This window comes from Bufo gargarizans, chromosome 3, assembly GCF_014858855.1.
Source record: "Bufo gargarizans isolate SCDJY-AF-19 chromosome 3, ASM1485885v1, whole genome shotgun sequence".
Classification (NCBI taxonomy): Eukaryota; Metazoa; Chordata; class Amphibia; order Anura; family Bufonidae; genus Bufo; species Bufo gargarizans.
This window is the reverse complement of record NC_058082.1, coordinates 165,811,469-165,832,151: the sequence shown is the minus strand read 5'-3', so window position 1 is coordinate 165,832,151 and position 20,683 is coordinate 165,811,469. Positions and strand designations below refer to the sequence as shown.

The following is a 20,683-nucleotide window of genomic DNA, read 5'->3' as shown; positions in this document are numbered from 1 at the left end:
GTGTAAAGAATCCTTGTGTTGACACCAATTTATAAAATGTAATGTGTAATTCAAGTCTGTGCTTTATAAGTTATACAAATTTGTAAATCTTTGTGGCAATTATAGGGCAACCGTATACTAGCATAACATGGGGAATGTATAAAACTATCTGCTGCTCTCCTTTTTTTTTTTTATTTTTTTTTTTATATCCTTCTGATCTTAATCTAATGATTCTTGGTCTCATCTTCTTTCACCTACATTGACTACCAGGTTGTTAGACTACCATATGCAGACTGTACTTCAGTAATCTAGGACACTGCTCTTGGATATGCGCTCAGATGTTTCCTAATTAAAAGGTTGCAGTTTGAATATGGAATTGTGTTTTTTCTACTGTAAATAAGATTATTAGCAGTCACCAACTAGAAAAAAGGATGAAACTGAAGCCTGAATGCAATTTGAGCCAAGGTGACAAATATTCATAATGTAGTTGTGGTTAAATTATTTCCTTATAATATCTGAGCTGCTGCTGAACCTGTTTTTGAAGAGAAATATGGAAATTCCTGCCCATGACTAAGGATATGAAATATCCTAAGCCTTTTCCAAAAGAAGGTCTGCAGCACTTGAGATGTTTATAATGTGTTGCAGCAATTTGGCGACAGTATTGAATATGTCTCTGTTCACATCTGTATTGTGGGTTTTTTTTATCAATGGAAATCAGGATGAGCTGCCAGATCTGTTGCACAGTGGCTGGGAACCAGCAGGCCCCATTGACTTTATAATGGGGTCTGTGCGGTTACGATGCAGATGTGAAGAGAGCCTGATACATGCTGCAAAAAAAAAACTGTTTTTTTTATGAGGGGAGAAAGAGCACTACAGTAGTTGTCAGAGTAGAAAAAACTTCCTGCAACATTGATGGTGTGTCCTGGTAAAAATGTGAAAATTGTAAACAATTTAGTAAACCGCTCTTTATGATCCAGGTGCACAGGTCCAGTAGTTTATTACTGCCCCTAAATCTCACAGCTGACTTGTCGTCTTAGTGTATAACCTTGTTTTTTGGAGCTGTGACTTAACCGTTTCTTTCTGTTTTCTCTTTTAATTAGGGAAAGTTTTACAGATGGACGATGACTTGGTGATCTCCTTCCAGTTGCTGCTGTGTGTGCTGGAATTTTTTATCAAGCGGTCCCCTTCAGATGTTCTCAAGGAACCATATAGTATGTTCCCTCTAGAATTGCCCAAATAACCATATTGTTCTCAATGTTCTTTTTATGCTCAAATTATTCATCTTTATCTCACTGTGGGACTGTTACTGGTTGCAAACTGAAATTATTCTTAGTAAATGTGATAATTGGCTTCATTTATGAAGAATACACTGAATAATGGGGTCAGATATTTAAGTTAATAAATATACCTATGTATAGGTAAGTCGGTCACTGCAGTATTTGCTTACAGCACAGCTCAATTCTGTAGGATGCTGCTGGGTTATCAAGAACTTTAAATGGGTTGTCCTCTTTTCCTTTGTTGATGACCAATCCTCTTGACAGGTCATCAATATATCGGTGGAGTTCCTACTCGCGTCAACTAGGTGTGTGCAGAGACCACAGCTCTCCTGAGTGTTGTGTTTTCTTCATTGTGTACCTGTTCTCTGTCGACGTTGCAAGCAGTGTAATTAAAGCTTCTCTGTCCCATTCACTTGAATGGGATGGTGGAGCTGTAATTACACTGATTGCCACTGCAGTGTCGATGGTGAACAAGTAAACCGTGTAGGGAACGCAGTCTCTTCATACAGCTGATCGTGGGGGTGCCCTGAGTCAGACCACTGCTGATTTGATAGGATAGGTCATCAATTTGAGGATAGCAGAAAACCCCCTTTAAAAGGAGTGAACTGCTGACAGAGCTAGTTAGCGACCGTGAATAGAATTGTCAAACATACGCTTGTGAAGCTTTTTATGATTAGGAGTAGTGTAAATTTTAACTTTTGATCTGCCGGGCACTGCTCCTGGAGGTGGGGCTTAACTGTAAAGTGCTCTGCACAGCTTCACAGCCACTCTCATCGGCTCTGAGAGTCTTCTGTAGTGGTCTCCCTGATTTGATGCTGCAGCTGTTGGAGTGGATGGGTTGTGAAGTAGTTCAATCCAGAGAGCACTTCACAGTGAAGTTTTGCCTACTGGGCACTTTGCCATGGCCGACAGGTCTGAGACTTGCAGCTAATTACCGTGACCGGCAATAATGCCGATCGTGGTAATTAAAGGCTTTAGATGCCGTGATTAAGCGAGATCACGGCATCTAAATGCACAAAAACCCAGAAGCTCGTGCATCCGGGCTTTCTACCGGTGTCCCGTTTGGCCAATGTGGGCATCGGTTGTTTGCGCTGAACACTGTAAGCCTCGCTGACGAGGCTGCTGCTAGTCTTATTTTGGCCACCAGATGGCAGGCCAGGATAAGAAAGGATCAACTTCTAGTTTACCGTAAATGTCATTTTAAAAATCCCTGATAGAACAAAATCAAAAATTAAAAAAACATTATTTATAGGCTCATATGAGCATCAAAATCATCACAAAAAATAAAATAAAAATGTTAAATATATAAAAGATATATATGTTTAAATACCCCCCCCTCCGTATAATAAAAAAAAAGAACTAAAACATCATGGGTATTATCGCGACAGAAAATTCCTATACTATTCAAATATCTTTAAAAATGTCCAATACGGCGAATGGCATCAATAAAAACTACAGATTGTTCCGCAAAAAATTATTCCTAAACAGCTCAGTAGACATAAGTCTAAAGTTATGGAGGTCAGAATATGTTGATGTAAAAAGAAAAGAACATTTATCAAAGTAAAAAAATAAAAAAAGTACACTATTTAGACATAAAAAAAAAACTATACATTTGGGGTATCGTTGTAATCGTACTGACCCAGAGAATAAAGGGAATGGGTCAGTTTTGCCGTAAACAAAACGCTGTGGGAACAAAACCTGTAAAGCGGCGGAGGAATTGCGTTGTTTTTTTTTCCAATTCCACCCCATTTGGAATTTTTATTTATTTTTTACCGCTTCCCACTGCATTTCTAATGCCATAATTAATGGTGGCATTAGAAAGTACAACCTGTCCCGCAAAAAATAAGCCCTCATACAGCTATGTGACCGGAAATATAAAAAAGTTATGGTTCAAGGAAAATGGGGAAGAAAAATAAAAACTAAAAAACCTCTGGTAGCCTAAGGGTTAACACTTCTTTGGCTAGGCCTTAAATCACCTGGCCTGTGTTGAAACATGTATCCTGAATGCATAGGATTCTGCAGCATTCAAGGATCTACAGTTGCTACTGCAGTGCCTATATATACTCGCCTAAAGAATCATTAGGAACACCATACTAATACGATGTCCCAGCATACATGCTGGGTATCATCCAAAAGCTTGTCCGGCCAAAACCCAGCTTGAATGCTGTAACAAGGCCGGATCCCATTCCAGTCCATCACTACAGCAGCCGGCTGTATCCAGCTATACCCGATACGGTATATTATGGCCGTCTGTTCTTCTCACAGAATGTACACTCACCTAAAGAATTATTAGGAACACCATACTAATATGATGTTGGACCCCTTTTGCCTTCAGAACTGCCTTAATTCTACGTGACATTGATTCAACAAGGTGCTGATAGTATTCTTTAGAAATGTTGGCCCATATTGATAGGATAGCATCTTGCAGTTGATGGAGATTTGAGGGATGCACATCCAGGGCACGAAGCTCCCGTTCCACCACATCCCAAAGATGCTCTATTGCAGTTATGGCGAACCTTTTACAGACCGAGTGCCCAAACTGCAACCCAAAACACACTTATTTATCTCAAAGTGCCAACACGCACTTTAACCTGAATGCCAATATAGTATATCTTCCATGTACTTTATCATGTAGCTGTAATAGCCTGCCTACATTCAGTGCGTTGCCTGTGCTGTTCATAGTGAGCCCTGCGCTGATGAATGGCAGGAAAAGTCTAAGGCATACTGGTACACCATACCTCTGAGTGCCACCTCTGGCACCCGTGCCATAGGTTCGCCACCACTGCTCTATTGGGTTGAGATCTGGGGACTGTGGGGGCCATTTTAGTACAGTGAACTCATTGTCATGTTCAAGAAACCAATTTGAAATGATTTGAGCTTTGTGACATGGTGCATTATCCTGCTGGAAGTAGCCATCTGAGGATGGGTACATGATAGACGTGGTCAGAAACAATGCTCAGGTAGCCCGTGGCATATAAACCATGGCCTAAAGAGGGGCCTAAAGTGTGCCCAGAAAACATCCCCCACACCATTACACCACCACCAGCCTGCACAGTGGTAACAAGGCATGATGGATACATGTTCTCATTCTTTTTTCGCCAAATTCGGACTCTACCATTTGAATATCTCAATAGAAGTCGAGACTCATCAGACCAGGCAACATTTTTCCAGTCTTCAACAGTCCAATTTTGGTGAGCTTGTGCAAATTGTAGCCTCTTTTTCCTATTTGTAGTGGAGATGAGTGGTACCCGGTGGGGTCTTCTGCTGTTGTAGCCCACCTTTCTTTCCCATTCTGACATTCAGTTTGGAGTTCAGGAGATTGTCGTGACCAGGACCACAACCCTACATGCAGTGAAGCAACTGGATTGTGATTGGTTGACTAGATAATCGCATTAATAATAAATAGAATAGGTGTTCCTAATAATTTTTTAGGTGATATATATATATATATATATATATATATATATATATATATATATATATATATATATATATATATATATATATATATATATTTTTTTTTTTTTTATTACAGACCAAAAGTTTGGACACACCTTCTCATTCAAAGAGTTTTCTTTATTTTCATGACTATGAAAATTGTAGATTCACACTGAAGGCATCAAAACTATGAATTGACACATGTGGAATTATGAACATAACAAAAAAGTGTGAAACAACTGAAAATATGTCATATTCTAGGTTCTTCAAAGTAGCCACCTTTTGCTTTGATTACTGCTTTGCACACTCTTGGCATTCTCTTGGTACTGAACTGGTGTTTTTTTTTTTTTTTTTTAAATCTATCTGGTCAGTTGACAATTGCGAAGTGAGGTACATGTGCAACAAGAGTTTTACATATTGTACCTACTGTCATGCATATTAAAAAAATATATTGACCAATTTTTACATTTTTCACTTTGGCCTAGTCATTGGTTAGCTCGGACAACTTCTGTAATGGTAAAAATCCTCTTTAACCCCTACTTGCATAATTGCCGTACATACCATAGCAACTGAAAAGCCCTGGATTAAAGTTACCGCTGATTCCAGCCTTTAAACCACTTTAGAGGCTCCAGTCAATAGATTTTGAAGCCAATTGTCAACCCACAAACTGCCTGAGGCATCTGATTCTTAGGCCAAGCCAGGGACATTGCCCCCTAGTGTGCCTGTCGGTGTTACACTGGCAATAATTCTTCAAAATATTAGTATTCCAAAGCAATCCGCCCCAATTGTGATTATCCATAGGAAACTAAAAGCATTATTTAACCTCCTCAGGACCGCCGCATGCAGGATTGCGTCCTGGCGGCGGCCCTGTTGTTCCTCCGGGACGCGCCAATGTGTCTTCTCGTGAGACGCAAGATTTCGAGCAGAGCCAGCCTGCACATGCGCAGTGCGGGCCGGGAATCGTTACATCAGAAGTTCGTCACCAGCCTGCCAGCCAATGCTCATCGCTGGCAGGTTGGTGACTTTTAAAAAATAGAATCGGAAGCCATTTTAACACCTTTATATTTATAAATATAACGTGTTAAACGGCTTCTGTGCTCCTCTGCTGGTCCTTTTCGTCAGTTGGTCCCAGCAGAGGAGCACACATCACTGTGAGTTCACCAATTCACCCCAATTAACCCCTTGATCACCCCCTGTCAATTACTAGTGAAAGGGAAAAAAGTGATCAGTGTAAACTGTCACTTTATTTTTATTTTTTCCCACTAGTATTGACGGTTAGGTTTTAGGTTAGTTTAGGCCCCTTTGTTAGGTAGTTAGCGCCCAGCCCACTGCACCGCACCGCAGTCGCTGATTAGCGTATCGCTAATCAGCATTTGTACTTTTATAGTATCTGTAAGTGATCAAAACTGATCACAGTCAGATCTATAATGGTATTAGTGTCACCTTAGTTCGCCCTCCACCCAAAACGCAGTGTTTGCCCGATTTGTTATATTTTATCACTGCACAATCACTTCACAAGCGCTGCGGCGATAAAAACAAAAATCTGTTTTGATTTTTTTTTTTATCAATCGCAGCGGCTTCCGGTACTTCGCTAGCCTCCCATTTGTAAGACAGGCTTGCTTTTTTTTTTCTTGGGTAGTCTCAGGGAATACCCCCTAAATTTAGTAGTCTCAGGGAATACCCCCTAAATTTAGTTGACCAAATTCAAATGTTATCTAAAGTTGTTGATTAATAAATTTATTGCGTTGCGGCCTGTTCCAACCAATCGACCAGCTGCAGCACTGATGTGCATTCTGACAAAAGCATTGCGCTGCTGTCAGATTACACAAAAGTCGGTGTATGCAGCGCTGCAAGATGAGATTTCTCCTCTGCAGTGAAAAAAGATGCGTTTGCCGAGGCTTATGAGCTGAGGGGCGGTGTTCATATGCTTTGGCAAACACTTTGTATATAAAAAAATAAAAACATTCCGGCACTGATTTATTCATCCACATCGATTGACGTGAATGGAGAAATCGGGTTTGCCAGGGCATACAAGCTAAGTGGGTATGGATGTTGGGCGCCTTTCCCCTCCTTTTTTTTGGCAGAGATTGTTTCATCCACATTAATCGATGCGAATGAAGAAATCTGTGCCGTTCATTTTTTCTTTCAGCCCGGAGGCTGCCTCAAATGCCAGGGCAGTACAAACACCCCACAAATGACCCCATTTTGGAAAGAAGACACCCCAAGGTATTCGCTGAGGGGCATATTGAGTCCATGAAAGATTGAACTTTTTGTCCCGAGTTAGCGGAAAGGGAGACTGTTTGTTTATTTAATTTTTTTTCTTCTCACAATTTCCAGCTAACTTGTGCCAAAAAAAATAAAAAAATCTTCTATGAACTCGCCACGCCCCTCACAGAATACCTTGGGGTGTCTTCTTTCCAAAATGGGGTCACATGTGGGGTATTTATATATTTGGACATTTGGATTCCAGACTTCTTCTCACGCTTTAGGTCCCCTAAAATGCCAGGGCAGTATAAATACCCCACATGTGACCCCATTTTGGAAAGACGACACCCCAAGGTATTCTGTAAGGGGTATGGTTAGTTCATGTAAAATTTTATTTTTTGTCACAAGTTAGTGGAATATGAGACTTTATTATTATTGATTTTTTTTTTTTCTTACAATCATTTTCCGCTAACTTGTGACAAAAAATAGAAACTCCATGAACTCCCTATGCCCATCAGCGAATTCCTTAGGGTGTCTACTTTCTGAAATGGGGTCATTTGTGGGGTGTTTCTACTGTCGGGGCATTGTAGAACCTCAGGAAACATGACAAGTGCTCAGAAAGTCAGAGCTGCTTCAAAATACAGAAATTCACATTTTTGTACCATAGTTTGTAAACGCTATAACTTTTGCGCAAACCAATAAATATACACTTAATGAATTTTTTATATTTTTTATCAAAGACATGTAGAACAGTAAATTTAGAGAAAAATTTATATAGAAATGTAGTTTTATTAGAAAAATTTTACAACTGAAAGTGAAAAATGTCGTAATGTTTTTGCAAAAATTTCGGGCAATTTCAATTAATATAAAAAAAGTAAAAATGTCAGCAGCAATGAAATGCCACCAAACAGGGGCGTAGCTATGGGCTCATGGGCCCTGGTGCTTGGGGGCCCCCCTTCCCTCAGTGCTTTGTGGCCAGGGGCCGGGAAGCACATAGCCTTCATACTGCCGGAGGCAAAAACCTTACCATCACCCCTGACATGCCAAATTCTTGGCCTAACCCCTTCCCTCCAACCAGAGGGGTAACCTGACCACCATGCACTTTCTATAATCCCAGGGTCTTTTTATGTGGCATAAGGGTCTTTGGGCCCCTTCAGGCTCCTGGGCCCGGTAGCAACTGCTACCTCTGCACCCCCTATAGCTACGCCCCTGCCACCAAATGAAAGCTCTATTAGTGAGAAGAAAAGGAGGTAAAATTCATTTGGGTGGTAAGTTGTTTGACCGAGCAAAAAAACGTGAAAGTAGTGTAGTGCAGAATTGTAAAAAGTGGTCTGCTCATTAAGGGGGTTTAAGCTAGGGGAGCTGGTTAAACAGCAACGAGCCTAGTGTGAAAAGAAACACAAAGAATAATTAGAAAGCAATAATGTATGTACCCCCAAATAGTGCCAGAAAATATAACTCATCTCAACAAAAGACGACCTTACCTTTTTTCCACAAAAAAAAAATAATTGGCTCTTGAAATTTATAATTTTTGACATACCTACTAATTTCTGCTTTCATCCATGTTTAATACATGCCTTCTTTAGAATCTGAACCAACTCTGTTACAGGTCTCGCAGTGTGTAGTTTGTTAGAGATGCCCTTTATGTTGATTCTGACAATTATTGAAATGCACATGCTGCTTTATTATGTAAGAAATGAGGAACTGTAGATGTTTCCATATGCACGTTGCTTGCTGATATTTTTAGAGCTGTCACTTATGACTTGGATAAGGTTGACACTTTTTTTAATCAACCATTTAACATTTTATATAAAAGTCAATATGTACTAATCCTGCTGTCACTTGACTTTAGAGAGTGCAGTGAATGGGATTTCTGTCAATGGACCAACCCGTGCGTCCCGACGCGGTCAGAACAGGAATACATGGATGTCACAGCCGTCTGAAACAGACACCAGGGTTATAGAAGCTCTTTGTAAGGCCAACGAATGTCCTGTTGATGAGGTAACTATTTCCCTGTTTTTAGTTTGCTTTTGGTTGAGGAAGCATAAACCTTTTCACTTCAAATATATGTATTGCATTAGTGTTAAGAGATTTCTCCCTTACTGCTCCTGCTTGTCTACCCCAAAATTGTGCATATCATGGAGAGGTTTCATTCTAGGTTGGCTAAAATTGCAGTTCATTTTATTTATTTTGAATGATTTTTATTGACATTTTCTGGCAAATGAACAATTTGCAGGTATAATTTGGTAGCATAGTTAACTTTAAACAGAAAAAAATTAAATTAATATTAAGCAGATCATGTGTGGGAGGATGACAAGGGCCTGGGTGTTGTACCATGCATGAAGAAGCCCTGCCCACCCAATGCATATTGTTGTTGAGCTGCATCAAGCTTTTGTGGTTAGCCTGGGCGGCTTGTCTACTGAATGGCACTTCTCACAGCATACAAGGAGGCTGGAGTTGGCGCTCTGCCCTATTAGAAGACGCCTGTCTGCTGCCACAGAGGACAAAGTTCCCCCTTCCTGTTCTGCATCATATTCTCAGAGACTGTCACTAAAACTTTTTTCTGTTAGGACCCAGTTGTGTGCACCATACCCTGAAGCTCCCAGTGTCAGTACCACAGGGGTTAAACATATTGATACTTGGCACCTGTGAAGACTGTCCTTACCTAAGAATCTGCGCATACCCTTTACAGTCTACAGCAGGGGTGCACAGAGCCATGGTTTGCGGCCCCCGCCCTGCTGGGTAGAAACGCAGCTGAACCTGCAATCGGCAGTGTTTCTGCACAGAGCGCTGCACAGCAGATCGATCACAGGTTTTGCTCCTGCACTGTAGCAGGAGCAGAAAGGGTCCCCGGCTATTAGTGAGAGTGGGGAAGCCGAGAAGAAGACAGAAGCGCTTTATTAGCGCTTCTGCCTTCTCCTCTATGAGCACTCTGCAGTGTGGACCCAGCGATTATGTGATCGCTGGGTGTCTCGGGAACAGAGGAGCGCTGCCCTGGTACAAAGCCTCCGCAGCAGGGGCTCCTTTGGATGCTCCAGTTACAGTGGTAATGGTACAAAAAAAAAGTCACTTATTGTCTCCCAAAGGTCTTTCAGTGACCTCTTGGGGACAAATTATGTGGTAAAAATATATAAAAAAAAGTTTAAAAATTATTTTTAAAAAATGTGGAAACTAAATAAAATTAAAAAATTTAATGAAACTGAAAGAGTGCTCACTGTCCCACCACAGTCTTTTTATGAAAAAGTGCAAAATTTTAAAAAGTGACAATGTGCCCCAAACTCTTTTTATGACCTTTTGGGGGACATATTATGTAGCAGAAATATATTAAGTAAAAAAAAAAAGATACATAAAAGAAAAAACACCCAGACCAATCAAAAGCGTCACAATTAGCGCCCCATTCATGTGAAACTTTTCATATTATATAGCAAAACGGCCTACACAAAATAGTGAACTAATTATAATAATTTATTTTGGTGTCAGTTTGCATATTTAAAGAATAAGGAGCTATAGTTTGAAAAAAATATACTTTTTAAAAACGTTTTGTACAGTTTCCCCCAAATTAAAAATTGTTGCAAAAATGATTTTGTTAATCCAACAAATAAGATAGTTACAACCATTTGAACCACCATGCGCGCTAAATCACAAAAGTGTTTGGTCCTTAAAGCCTTTTCGGGCCTGGTCATTCAAGCGTTAACCAATAGGCACCTTCCCCACTAGCAAGGTAATGTGCTTACTGGTTACTGCAGGGCGCCTATAACTGGATTGGCAGGAGATGGTAGTAACCAGTGAGCTCCGTCCTCTGCAGTGAAGGAAAACTCTGATTTATAAATAGGAGGCAGGCTGGAAGGAAATGTCGCCACTTTTCTGGTAAATGATTTTTAATAAGTTCCTGCATCTGAAATCGAAAATTCATAATTACCTGCTCTGGTCCTCTGTACTGCCCCCACTGCCTCCATCTTCCGGTTCCTGCTCTGTTTACACCTGACAGTGCATGGCCAGGGTCACTTGCATGGCTCCAGTCAATGACTGGCTTCAGCAGTGAGACGCTGCTTGTGGCCATCTCACCGCCTAAGCCAGTCATTGTCTGGAGTGGTGTATGACCATGTCCATGCACTGCCAGTTGTAAACAGCGGAGGCAATTCGAAGAACCAGAGAGGCGGGGAGCAAGTAAGTATAACTCTTAGGTTTCAGGGGTTATGCTGCAGCATGATATTTGGGACAATTACTGGGAACAAGTGTTCATAGGAGCGCTCATACCTTATATCTGGCCAGTATAATCGTGCAGCTGATCAGTCGATAAACAAAGAATTGCTCATTTTTCAGCTGATTTGCATGACTTGAAATAGAGCGATGTGACAATGCGGCCCCCAGACCAAAAAAGGTTGTGCACCCCTGGTCTACAGTACTATGAGTGATTGTAGGTTCTAACTAACTATTAATGTAGCAGCAATGTCTGGGAATTGTGTCAGGCTGCAGTTCCTTGGGCCCACCAGTGGAAATAAATCTCTAGACACAACCCTTATATCATAAATAAAGTTTAATAGGTTTTGAATCAACAAATTACACCCTACTGACTCCAAAGGCCGCCATATGTTTTTCTTTCTTAACCCTGGCGCCTACTATGGTGTTATCAGCCTGTTCCCGCTGGAGGATCCTCTAGTACTCTGGTTGGCCAGTCCAACCCCACCGAAGAGACTATTCATTTTTATTGTACATTACTTTCTGTGCGCAGGAGCTTTGGGTGGGCTTTACAGAGCGAACAAATAGTGTTCATTTGTACTGACTTGTGCTGCAGGAGTGACTGTCACATGAGTCCTGCTATAGGACAATAATCACTATCCACTGCATAGTAATACAACCTAAATACACTTGGCTTAAAGTGAAAAACCAAAAGTTGATGCGGGTGCAATGTCTGCTAGAATTGGAGCAGCCCCACTTGCTATTCCATCTGCAGAATTTCTCCTTAAGCCTAGATGACCTTGAAAATGGAGGTATCCCAGAAGGTGCTGAGAATGAGGACTTAAAGGGTTTTTGTCACTAGGAAAGTCACTGTTAAACCAGGCACAACGTGTTTGTAGGGCTAGATGAACTGAATGTAATAACTTTCCCTTAGGGATGCGTTGCCTGCTTCATTACTTTTAATACATATGCAAGTGAGCATTGTATGTGCTCTGAGGGCAGGCCCAAGCCACTGTGTGCACCCTTGCTCTTCACGCTTCCTCTGCCAGCTGCTCCCTCTCCTTGATGGATAGAGCCAGGTTCCTGTGTAGGCAGCTCGCCTGGCCCTTTCGGTAAATCGTTTTTTAACCTTGTTGCTGCTTATAGTGTGTTGTATGTACATTTCTTAATGCCTCAATAAACATATTATTTTATTGACATACGGAGGTGCAGTCTTTTTATGCATACATGCATTTGTTTCTCTTCGGCACATGGGTTCGTGAGCACTCTTTGAATACATTAAGGAATTGCCCACTACTATTTGCATTGCTAAATTCTAAAACATTATTTTATACACAGTGCTGGTTTATCCGAGTATGTGTCGCATTGATAAATGGTGTCCTTCTGACCTACCTCTTGAAACGTCGTTGGCACTTTTTTTTTTTTTTGCTCTTTCCCTGTTTTTTCTAGTTTGGAGAACTGCACTGGGAAAATGTTACCCTGATACACTGCTTGTGGCCTTGTTTCCAGAAACCTTGATAACTGCCTCTTGAAATTCCAAGAATATTTCCCCTTGCACATTGATGTAGCACATGCATTTTACTGTGTCATCTGTATGATGTGCACAGCCAGTTTCTTGTATCGCACCTTCACTTTCCTCATGGTGTTGTACAGGTTTAGGGCTCATGCACACGACCGTTGTCGTTTTCCGGTCCGTTTTTCATGGATCCGTTGTTCCGTATCAGAGTTTTTTTTTCTTCTTCTCTGATTTTAAGTCCTCTTCTGTTCCGTTATTCCACAAAACATATCCGTATGGTTTCTGTATGCAATCCGTTTTTTTGTGGCTTGGAAACAGTAACTTATTAATCACCAAACACATGAGCAATATGGGCTGGGCATAGCCTTTCTACAGTATGGATCCGGCAAAATACATATGAAATACTGATTGTGTTCCGTGTGCGTTCCGTATTTTTTGCAAACCCATTGACTTGAATGGGGCCTCGGACTGTGATTTGCGGACCATAATAGGACATGCACTACTTTTTTTGTGGAACGGAAGTGAATAGTTCCGCATACGGTCCGGAAAAAACAGAACAGAAGTGAACAGAAAATACTTTTCTGTGCATGCGCCCTTAGGCAGTGACCGTACAAGTCAGCCACTCCCATGTTCTTATAATCGATGATGCAGTCTGGTGTGTGAGAATCTGGATTGGACCAGGGGTGCTGTCATTGGCATTAGTGATGAGCGAGCCCCAAAGTAGTCGGGTGTTCAGCCCGAACACATTGCTTTATTCGTGTGCTCAGCCGATCACCCGAGTATAATGGAAGTCAATGGGAGACAACCAGGCACCCCCTGCTCGGAAGAAAAGAGCTGGTTCATAAAAAAAGGTTAGAAATTTATGGAAACCCCATGAAAATAGTTTGGAAACAGCATTAAGAGGATAGCTGGATGCTTGTTAGACTCCTATTATGTACGACATACAATAGACAACCACACAAAGGCTATATGCCAAAAGCCCGGTATGTGCAAGCCATCAATCTATCCATGAGACAGATGACAGGCGTAGTCAGCATGACTTAGTTTTTACATGACAAAACTGTATAGAAAGGTTATTGACTATTATGTTAGGACAATCGGAAAACCTGTCGCCCTAGTGATATTGATCTAGGTGTGCAGGTCCACCCAAGCCATCCAACAGATGCAAAATAACTTTGAGGTTTACTGGTTCTCAGTCAGATGAGAGCTGGTTTGGAATATCTCATAGTGCACAAGGCTGCCATTGTAAGGTATTCTGGCTGTTATCTGTCTCATGGATAGATGGATGGCTTTTACATACCTGGCTTTTGGTATATAGCCTTTGTGTGGTTGTCTATTGTATGTCGTACATAATAGGAGTCTGACGCATCCAACTATCCACATGCCACTGTACATCTGGACCACTGGTATAGTGGGGCATGCATATAAAAAATCATCTGAGAAGCGGGAAGAAAAATTGAGGCGGGGAAGACCAGATGCCTGGGGAGTGCAACAACGTGCCCAAGATGGCGGAGGAGAACTCGGACAACGCTTCCCACAACGTGTTACAGGGCTTGGTCAGCTTCCTCACAGGAAGATGTGTTCGCTTCTGGTCCTCCCCCAGTCGCTGATCTCAAATGTTTAGCCATTGAAGTGGCAAATCACTTAGTTGCAAACAGCCGTAAACAAGCTACAAGATGCCTTCACACAGCAGGGATATTGCATCGACGAACTCGAGCAAAGAACCTCCTGCATGGAAGAAGACCTAGGAGGCACCAATACTAAAGTGGAGGTGATGCAGCGTGAAATTGGAGAACTCTGAGATGAGATTGATGATTTGGAAAAGCAATCTGCGTCTGGTGGGACTACCGGAGGTGGTGTGTCGGAGCGGAGGCGCATGTGTGAGTCAGACTTTCCTAGAGCCCTAGGTTTATCTATTTCAAGAAAAGTGGAACGTGTTCATAGACTGGGACCAGGTGCAAGTGTGGCTCGGGGTCGGGAGACCAGAAAAAAGTACCTTTTTAAGATGAGACAAGTCATAATAAAGTTCCTGGACTTCACGGACAAAGAAGAAATAATACGATCTTACCGAGCCCGCAAGGAGCAAGGTCACAAAGTCATGTTATTTAATGACTATTCAGCGGCGGTTACAAAGAGGAGAAGAGCTTTCAGTTGTATTTGTACGTTTTGTTTTTGTTTTTAACGCAATATACGTTTTCAACTACTATACCCAGCACTGTTACAAGTTAGGTGTGCTGATGGGTCCTACAAGACTTTTGCTTCACCTTCAGAGGCCGAGGTATTTTTGGCGCAAGGATCCTATCTCTTAGACCAAGGGGTGACTGAAGAACGTGAAGGAGGTGAACCAAGACCTTTGCGCCAAACCCCACCTGGAATGTTACAAGGCCTAGAGATGCGAGAATCGAGGAACACCGCTCCTATTGCCAAGGAGCAGAGGAGACGGTGACGCTGAGAGACTTTATCTGGGCCTCTCTTTGACCTTCTGGGGTTAGCCTGATTAAAGGTACTTTTTCACAAGATGTTTTTCCTCCCGAAATATAGCTAAGATGGGAGGGGACGGAGGGATGTAATACCAGAAAAAAAGAAGTCCACGACTGTTCATTCCTTATTTCCCTTACGCCCATGACAGCACCCTTGAGAGACTGCCTCCATCATCAGGACAGAAAACAGGAACTTTCGTAGAGAGCTCATAAGGAGGGTCTCTGCCCCTATAGCTCCAGTTCCTGTTTCATGTCATGCGGTGGAGAACTTAAAGGATTAGGTTGCAGGAGCCCAGCGTAATATTACCAGTGTGGGTTACCTAGTGCGGCGTAAGACGCCACTAGAAGCCCGCTGCCAAGTCTGGGGCAGCGTCCTTCTGGGTCTTGGTCTTTGGTTTGTCGAGCTGGCGTTTCGGTGCAGTCCCGGGAGTTACTGTCAGGTGGCCCCGGGACGCTGGATCTTCCTGGCAGTGTTTAGGAGGTCCGGGGCTTGTACTGTTCTTCTTCTGGCTTCCGGTAGCCTTACAGAAGCTAGGGGAGGTTTCCATTTTTTTCTAAGCACGCTCCATGTGTGAACCGGAAGTTGCAGGTCGCGACTTCCAGTATTTTTGAACGCAGGTTGGTTCCGGTTAACCAGTGTTCCAGAAGGGAAACTGTTAAATCCTACCCATAAAGGTCGCATTTGGTACACCGGCAGGGACCCGACCTGGGTTGTTTGACCTTCCTCTCAGCGTCGGAAGGATTCCAGCCAGCTTGCAAGCATCCCCAGGTGCATATTGACGCTCTATCCGGAAACATGGAAGAAGAAAGCGGTCAGCGCGCTGATGTGCAGGATGGTAATGATGGCAGACCGGTATTACTGGTGGAGTAAGGGGGTCAATCCCTACTTTTGTTATTCCTCCCTTTTGTGCCTAATGGGGTTTATTCTCTTATTTTGTTTTAGAATATTACAGAGGCCCCTAGGAAAGCCACTGCTAAAATTTGAGAGAGAGTGTGCCGTCTGCAGAAAAAAACTCGCTTCTTCCTGGTCTAAAATGTTGTGTCAGCATTGTGCTAAAAAGGTGGTAGAGGAGGAATCCCCATTATTACTTCAGAGCATCAAAGAGCGTAAGATCTGAAGTCTCTAATTCTATCAAAATGTTTAAGTAGTGCCTACCTTCCTCAGCTATGGGCAAGCAGGGTCATTCTAATATCATATCTGATAGTGAATCTTCGAGGAGAATGAGCAAGGAAAGAGATCCTAGATAGTTCAAGTTCTTCCTTGGATGAAGAATCCTTTTATTCTCCCCCGAGGATACGGATTACCTACTCAAAGCTATTAGAACCGCGTTGAAGGTGGATGAATCCAGAGAACAAAAGTCCATTCAAGATATAATGTTTGGGGATCTGGGTCACAAAAGATCTAGATTTTCCGTTAAATGAAAATTTAAACCATTTAATTCAGAAAGAATGGAAACTGGATAAGAAGTTGTTTTTTTTTTATTCCCAGAAGTGTAAAGAGAAAATATCCTTTTGATGAAGGCGAGTCATCCTTTTGGGACAGGCCTCCTAAACTGGATACCCCTATTGTGAAAATCTCAGAGATCTGCTTTGCCTTTTGAGGATCTTGGCGCTTTAAAAGACCCCGATGAATAGACGGGCTGAGCTATACCTTTTAAAAAAGTTTGGGAGGCCTCTACTCAGGCCTTTAAGCCTAATATAGCCACTACATCCACTGCCAGGTCATTGAAATTGTGGCTTCAGGATTTAGAATCCCACATCCAAAATAAGACCTAGGGACCAGCTCCTTGTTTTTTTATACTTAAAGCGGTGGACTTTATTTCAGATGCATTGGCCGATGCATTAAGATTAATTGCCAGATCCGCTGCTCTTTCCAATTCAGCTAGAAGAGTGATTTGGCTGAAAGCATGGTCTGGGGACACAAGTTCTAAAAGCAAACTTTGTTCTATCCCATGTCAGGGAGAATTTCTGTTCGGTTTGGTTTAGTTCTGGATGACCTCTTGGAAAAAGCCTCCGATCATAAGAAGGGTTTTCCCGTATCTAATCCACCTAGGAAGCAGCATTTTTTCGGAAAAATTAGAAGTTTTGAAAAATCTAATAAAAACTGAAACGGGTGGAGAGAAAACAAGGGTAGAAGGGATAGAGGTTTCCTCTTTAATTCACAGTCATCTTCAGGCCAAAGTCTAGTCAGCAATGACGGTTACTGTCCGGTGGGGGTAAGACTATATCATTATTTTTTTTTTTTTTTTTTTTTTTTTTTTTTTCCTTTCCCTCAGGCTTGGGGGGAAAATTTCTGCAAGCCCCTGGATAAATGGTATCGTGAAAGGCGGTTTTCGTCTAGAGTTTCTCTCTCCCCCACCAAGGAGGCTAAAATTTACAAGTTTGATTTAATATTCAGCAAAAGACCTAGCACTAAAGGAGGAAGTGTTGTTGTTGTTGTTGTTGTTGTGGTTGTTGTTGTTTTTTTTTTTTTTTTTTTTTTAAAGAAACATTTCCTAGTTCCCGTCCCAGACTCAGAAAAAGGAACAGGGTTTTATTCTTCCCTTTTTCTCGTTCCTTCAGAATAATCATAAATCTGAAAGACTTAAATCAATACCTCGTCTACAAAAAATTCTGAATTGAGTCTGTACAGTCGGCAATAAAGCATCTTTTCAAGGACTGTGTAATGGCCACCTTAGACATAAAGGACGCTTACTACCATGTCCCTATTCCTGCCGATTTCCAAAAATACCCCAGAGTAGCGGTCTATGGAAGGTCAGGTGCATTATTTACAGCACAGAGCTCTTCCATTTGGAATTTCCCAGGCTCCAAGGCTTTTTACAAAGTTGATGGCAGAGGTCATGGCCCACATAAGGGAAAAATACATTCTCGTAATAGCTTACTTAGACGACCTCCTGATAGTAGCAGAATCTGTGGAACTTCTATACTCGTGTATACTGGAAATGGTAAACATTTTAATAAATCTCGGATGGCAGATAAACTGGGAAAAATCCAACCTAACCCCTTCCCAACAATGTGTTTTTCTAGGTTTTATCCTAGATTCAGTAAATCTATGGTGCATCCTCCCTCAGCACAAAATAGACAGATTAAGAGAAGACAGATTTATTGAGGCCATCAAGACTCTCACAACTATCAGGTAGGGGATGGCAGTTCTTGCAGAATGACCTGTCTTGTTTTGCTCAGTGGCAGATCCTAAAAGAATGGCAAGGATCATTTTCCCTGCTGGATACCTCTCTTCCTCTCACTCCACAGGTTATACAGTCCTTAAACTGGTGGCTACAGCCTTCAAATCTGTCTCAGGGCCTCCCCTGGATTCTGCAAGAACAAATGACCATAACCATAAATGCCAGTCCGAACAGATGGAGGGCATTCTGTCAGTGGGGGGTGTTACAGGAAGTTTGGATTCTAACCGAAAGCCAGGATTCCCAAAATGTCAGAGAACGAAGAGGGTTCTGCTAGCCTTAAGAGCTTTTCTGCCCAGATGAAGGGGAGTTGAAGTAAATATATTATCAGACAATGCTACGGTGGTCTCCTACCTAAACAGACAAGGAGGGACAAGGTCAGAGCATCTTATGTCTTTAACCACAGAAGTTTTCTATTTAATCATTCCTTTCAATCCTTTATTCAAAGCAGTACACCTGAAAGGAACAGAAAACAGTCGCAGAACCCATTTGGATCAAGGAGAATGGTGCCTGGTTCAGGAGGTCTTCAACCAGATAGTTCATCTTTGGGGTCATCCTCAGACCTTTTTGCAACCAAGCAAAACATAAAATGCAGTCTCTACTTTTCTCTGAATCGGGGATAGACTCATTCTCCCTTCCTTGGCCAGATCAACTTCTGTATGCCTTTCCTCTTCTGAGACTTCTTCCAAGGGTATTGCAGAAACTGATGCAGGAACAGATGAGGCTTATTATAATTGCACCCTTCTGGCCAAGAAGGACCTGGTTCTCTTGGCTAAGAAACCTATCCCTGACAGATCCTTGGATTCTTCTGGACAGGCAGGATCTGTTATTCCAGGTACCTGTCTATCATCCAAAAGTAAAGAACCTTCACTTGGCAGCGTGGCATTTGAGGGGGAAATATTAGAATGTAGAGGTCTATCCAAAGAGGTCATTTCCACCCTTTTTATCTTGTCGTAAGGAGGTAACCTCCACTATTTATCTTAGCGTATGGAAGACTTCTTAAGATTTTCTGGGACTCCCGTTGATCCTTTGAGTCCTCCCTCTATGCCTAAGGTTCTGGAATTCCTTTAAGAAGGCCTCAACAAATACCTTAGGCTTAGCACCCTTAAGGTGCAGGTCTCTGCTTTGAGTGCCTTTTTTGATTGGCAATAGGGCAATCATCCTTGGATTAGGAGTTTTTTTTTTTTTTAAGCAGTTAGTAGGATTAATATTCTAAATGTAGACTGGCACTCATACACTAGGAGTCATGTGGAAGTATAAAGTCTATAACAACCTTTAAATATATTACTAAATAAATACACACATTTTTGAAATACACAGATGATAAAAATAGGAGAAAATTAGGATATAAAATTAGGATAAAAATTATGAGGGTCGCAACCCATATCGGACATAAATTTGCAAGTAAGAATCAATATAGTACTTCCTCTACATTATAAAGTGTATCATACACCAGTCTCTAACTCTGTTGGCAATCCACTCTTTTACTGATATGATAATGAAGTCTCTATTAATGTGCAAAGGATTATGTCCTATAAAACGTTTCCAGGATCCACATCTCTATTTTGTATCATAGATATAGGGAAATATTTAGACCATCAGAGTAACTTTTAATGATTTATTGGTTATTAGTACAGTCCATGTCCTGTTGATGTTTAACTGCAGCGGTATAAAAAAAAAAAAATGGGCATACGATTGCTGAGTATATTAATTGTCCGTACTCAGTTTCGTAGCGCGAACTTCAGTTCCGTGGCGTCCCACGTGTAAGCGCTTACCTCTCTTGGTGCGGATGAAGCAGGCAAGTGGGGCCAATAGTCTTCGGCGTTTCAGATATCTCGTTCTGTTTTCTGCGAGATGAGAAGTTACCTTGCACTGGTACTGGTTACCGCGATATGAGAGGTTGCCTTTCCCGCTGTTCTATAGAAGTTTTCGTAAAGTCATTGATTTATATTTATATTTCTCCTATATTGCATGGCCATGCTAATTTCATTCAGGACTTTTGCAAGTAAATTATTTTTTCCAGTGTGGTCTATTCTTCTTTCTCTGTCATCTTCTTGACTCTGGATTGTGGTCTTGATAGTGTTTCTTTGTGTCAGAACAGGTGCGGTTGAGTGTTGGATAGTGATGTGCATTCCATGAATGTGGCATCAAGTGTGATTGTGTCTCTGCCTCCTGGTCTCGGTATGTGTTTTTCTGTCTTAGATTGTATGGGTGTATTGGTGAGGTCCGTACATAACAGGTTTCGATGAATGTGTTGATCTGTGTCTTATCTGCGGTTTGTGGTGTGGCTGAGTCCGATCTAAAAAATGATGATCCGATAAAGTTTCATCTGTCCTTTACTGGTATAATGTATTTGTTTTGGACATTCATTTTCTCTTTCTCTTTCTCTCTCTCTCTCCTCTCTCTCTTATCTCTTATCTTTTCTAT

General features: G+C 41.7%; 1 protein-coding gene across 3 annotated transcripts in view; it reads left to right on the top strand.

Moving 5' to 3' along the window:
* Positions 1-20,683, top strand: part of RB1 (RB transcriptional corepressor 1) — a 286,970-nt gene that overhangs the window by 42,737 nt on the left and 223,550 nt on the right. For all 3 annotated transcript variants that reach the window (XM_044288473.1, XM_044288474.1, XM_044288472.1), the window contains exons 7-8: positions 1,080-1,190; positions 8,752-8,900. In XM_044288473.1, the coding sequence (XP_044144408.1) occupies positions 1,080-1,190; positions 8,752-8,900 (260 nt within the window). The remainder of the gene's footprint in view (positions 1-1,079; positions 1,191-8,751; positions 8,901-20,683) is intronic.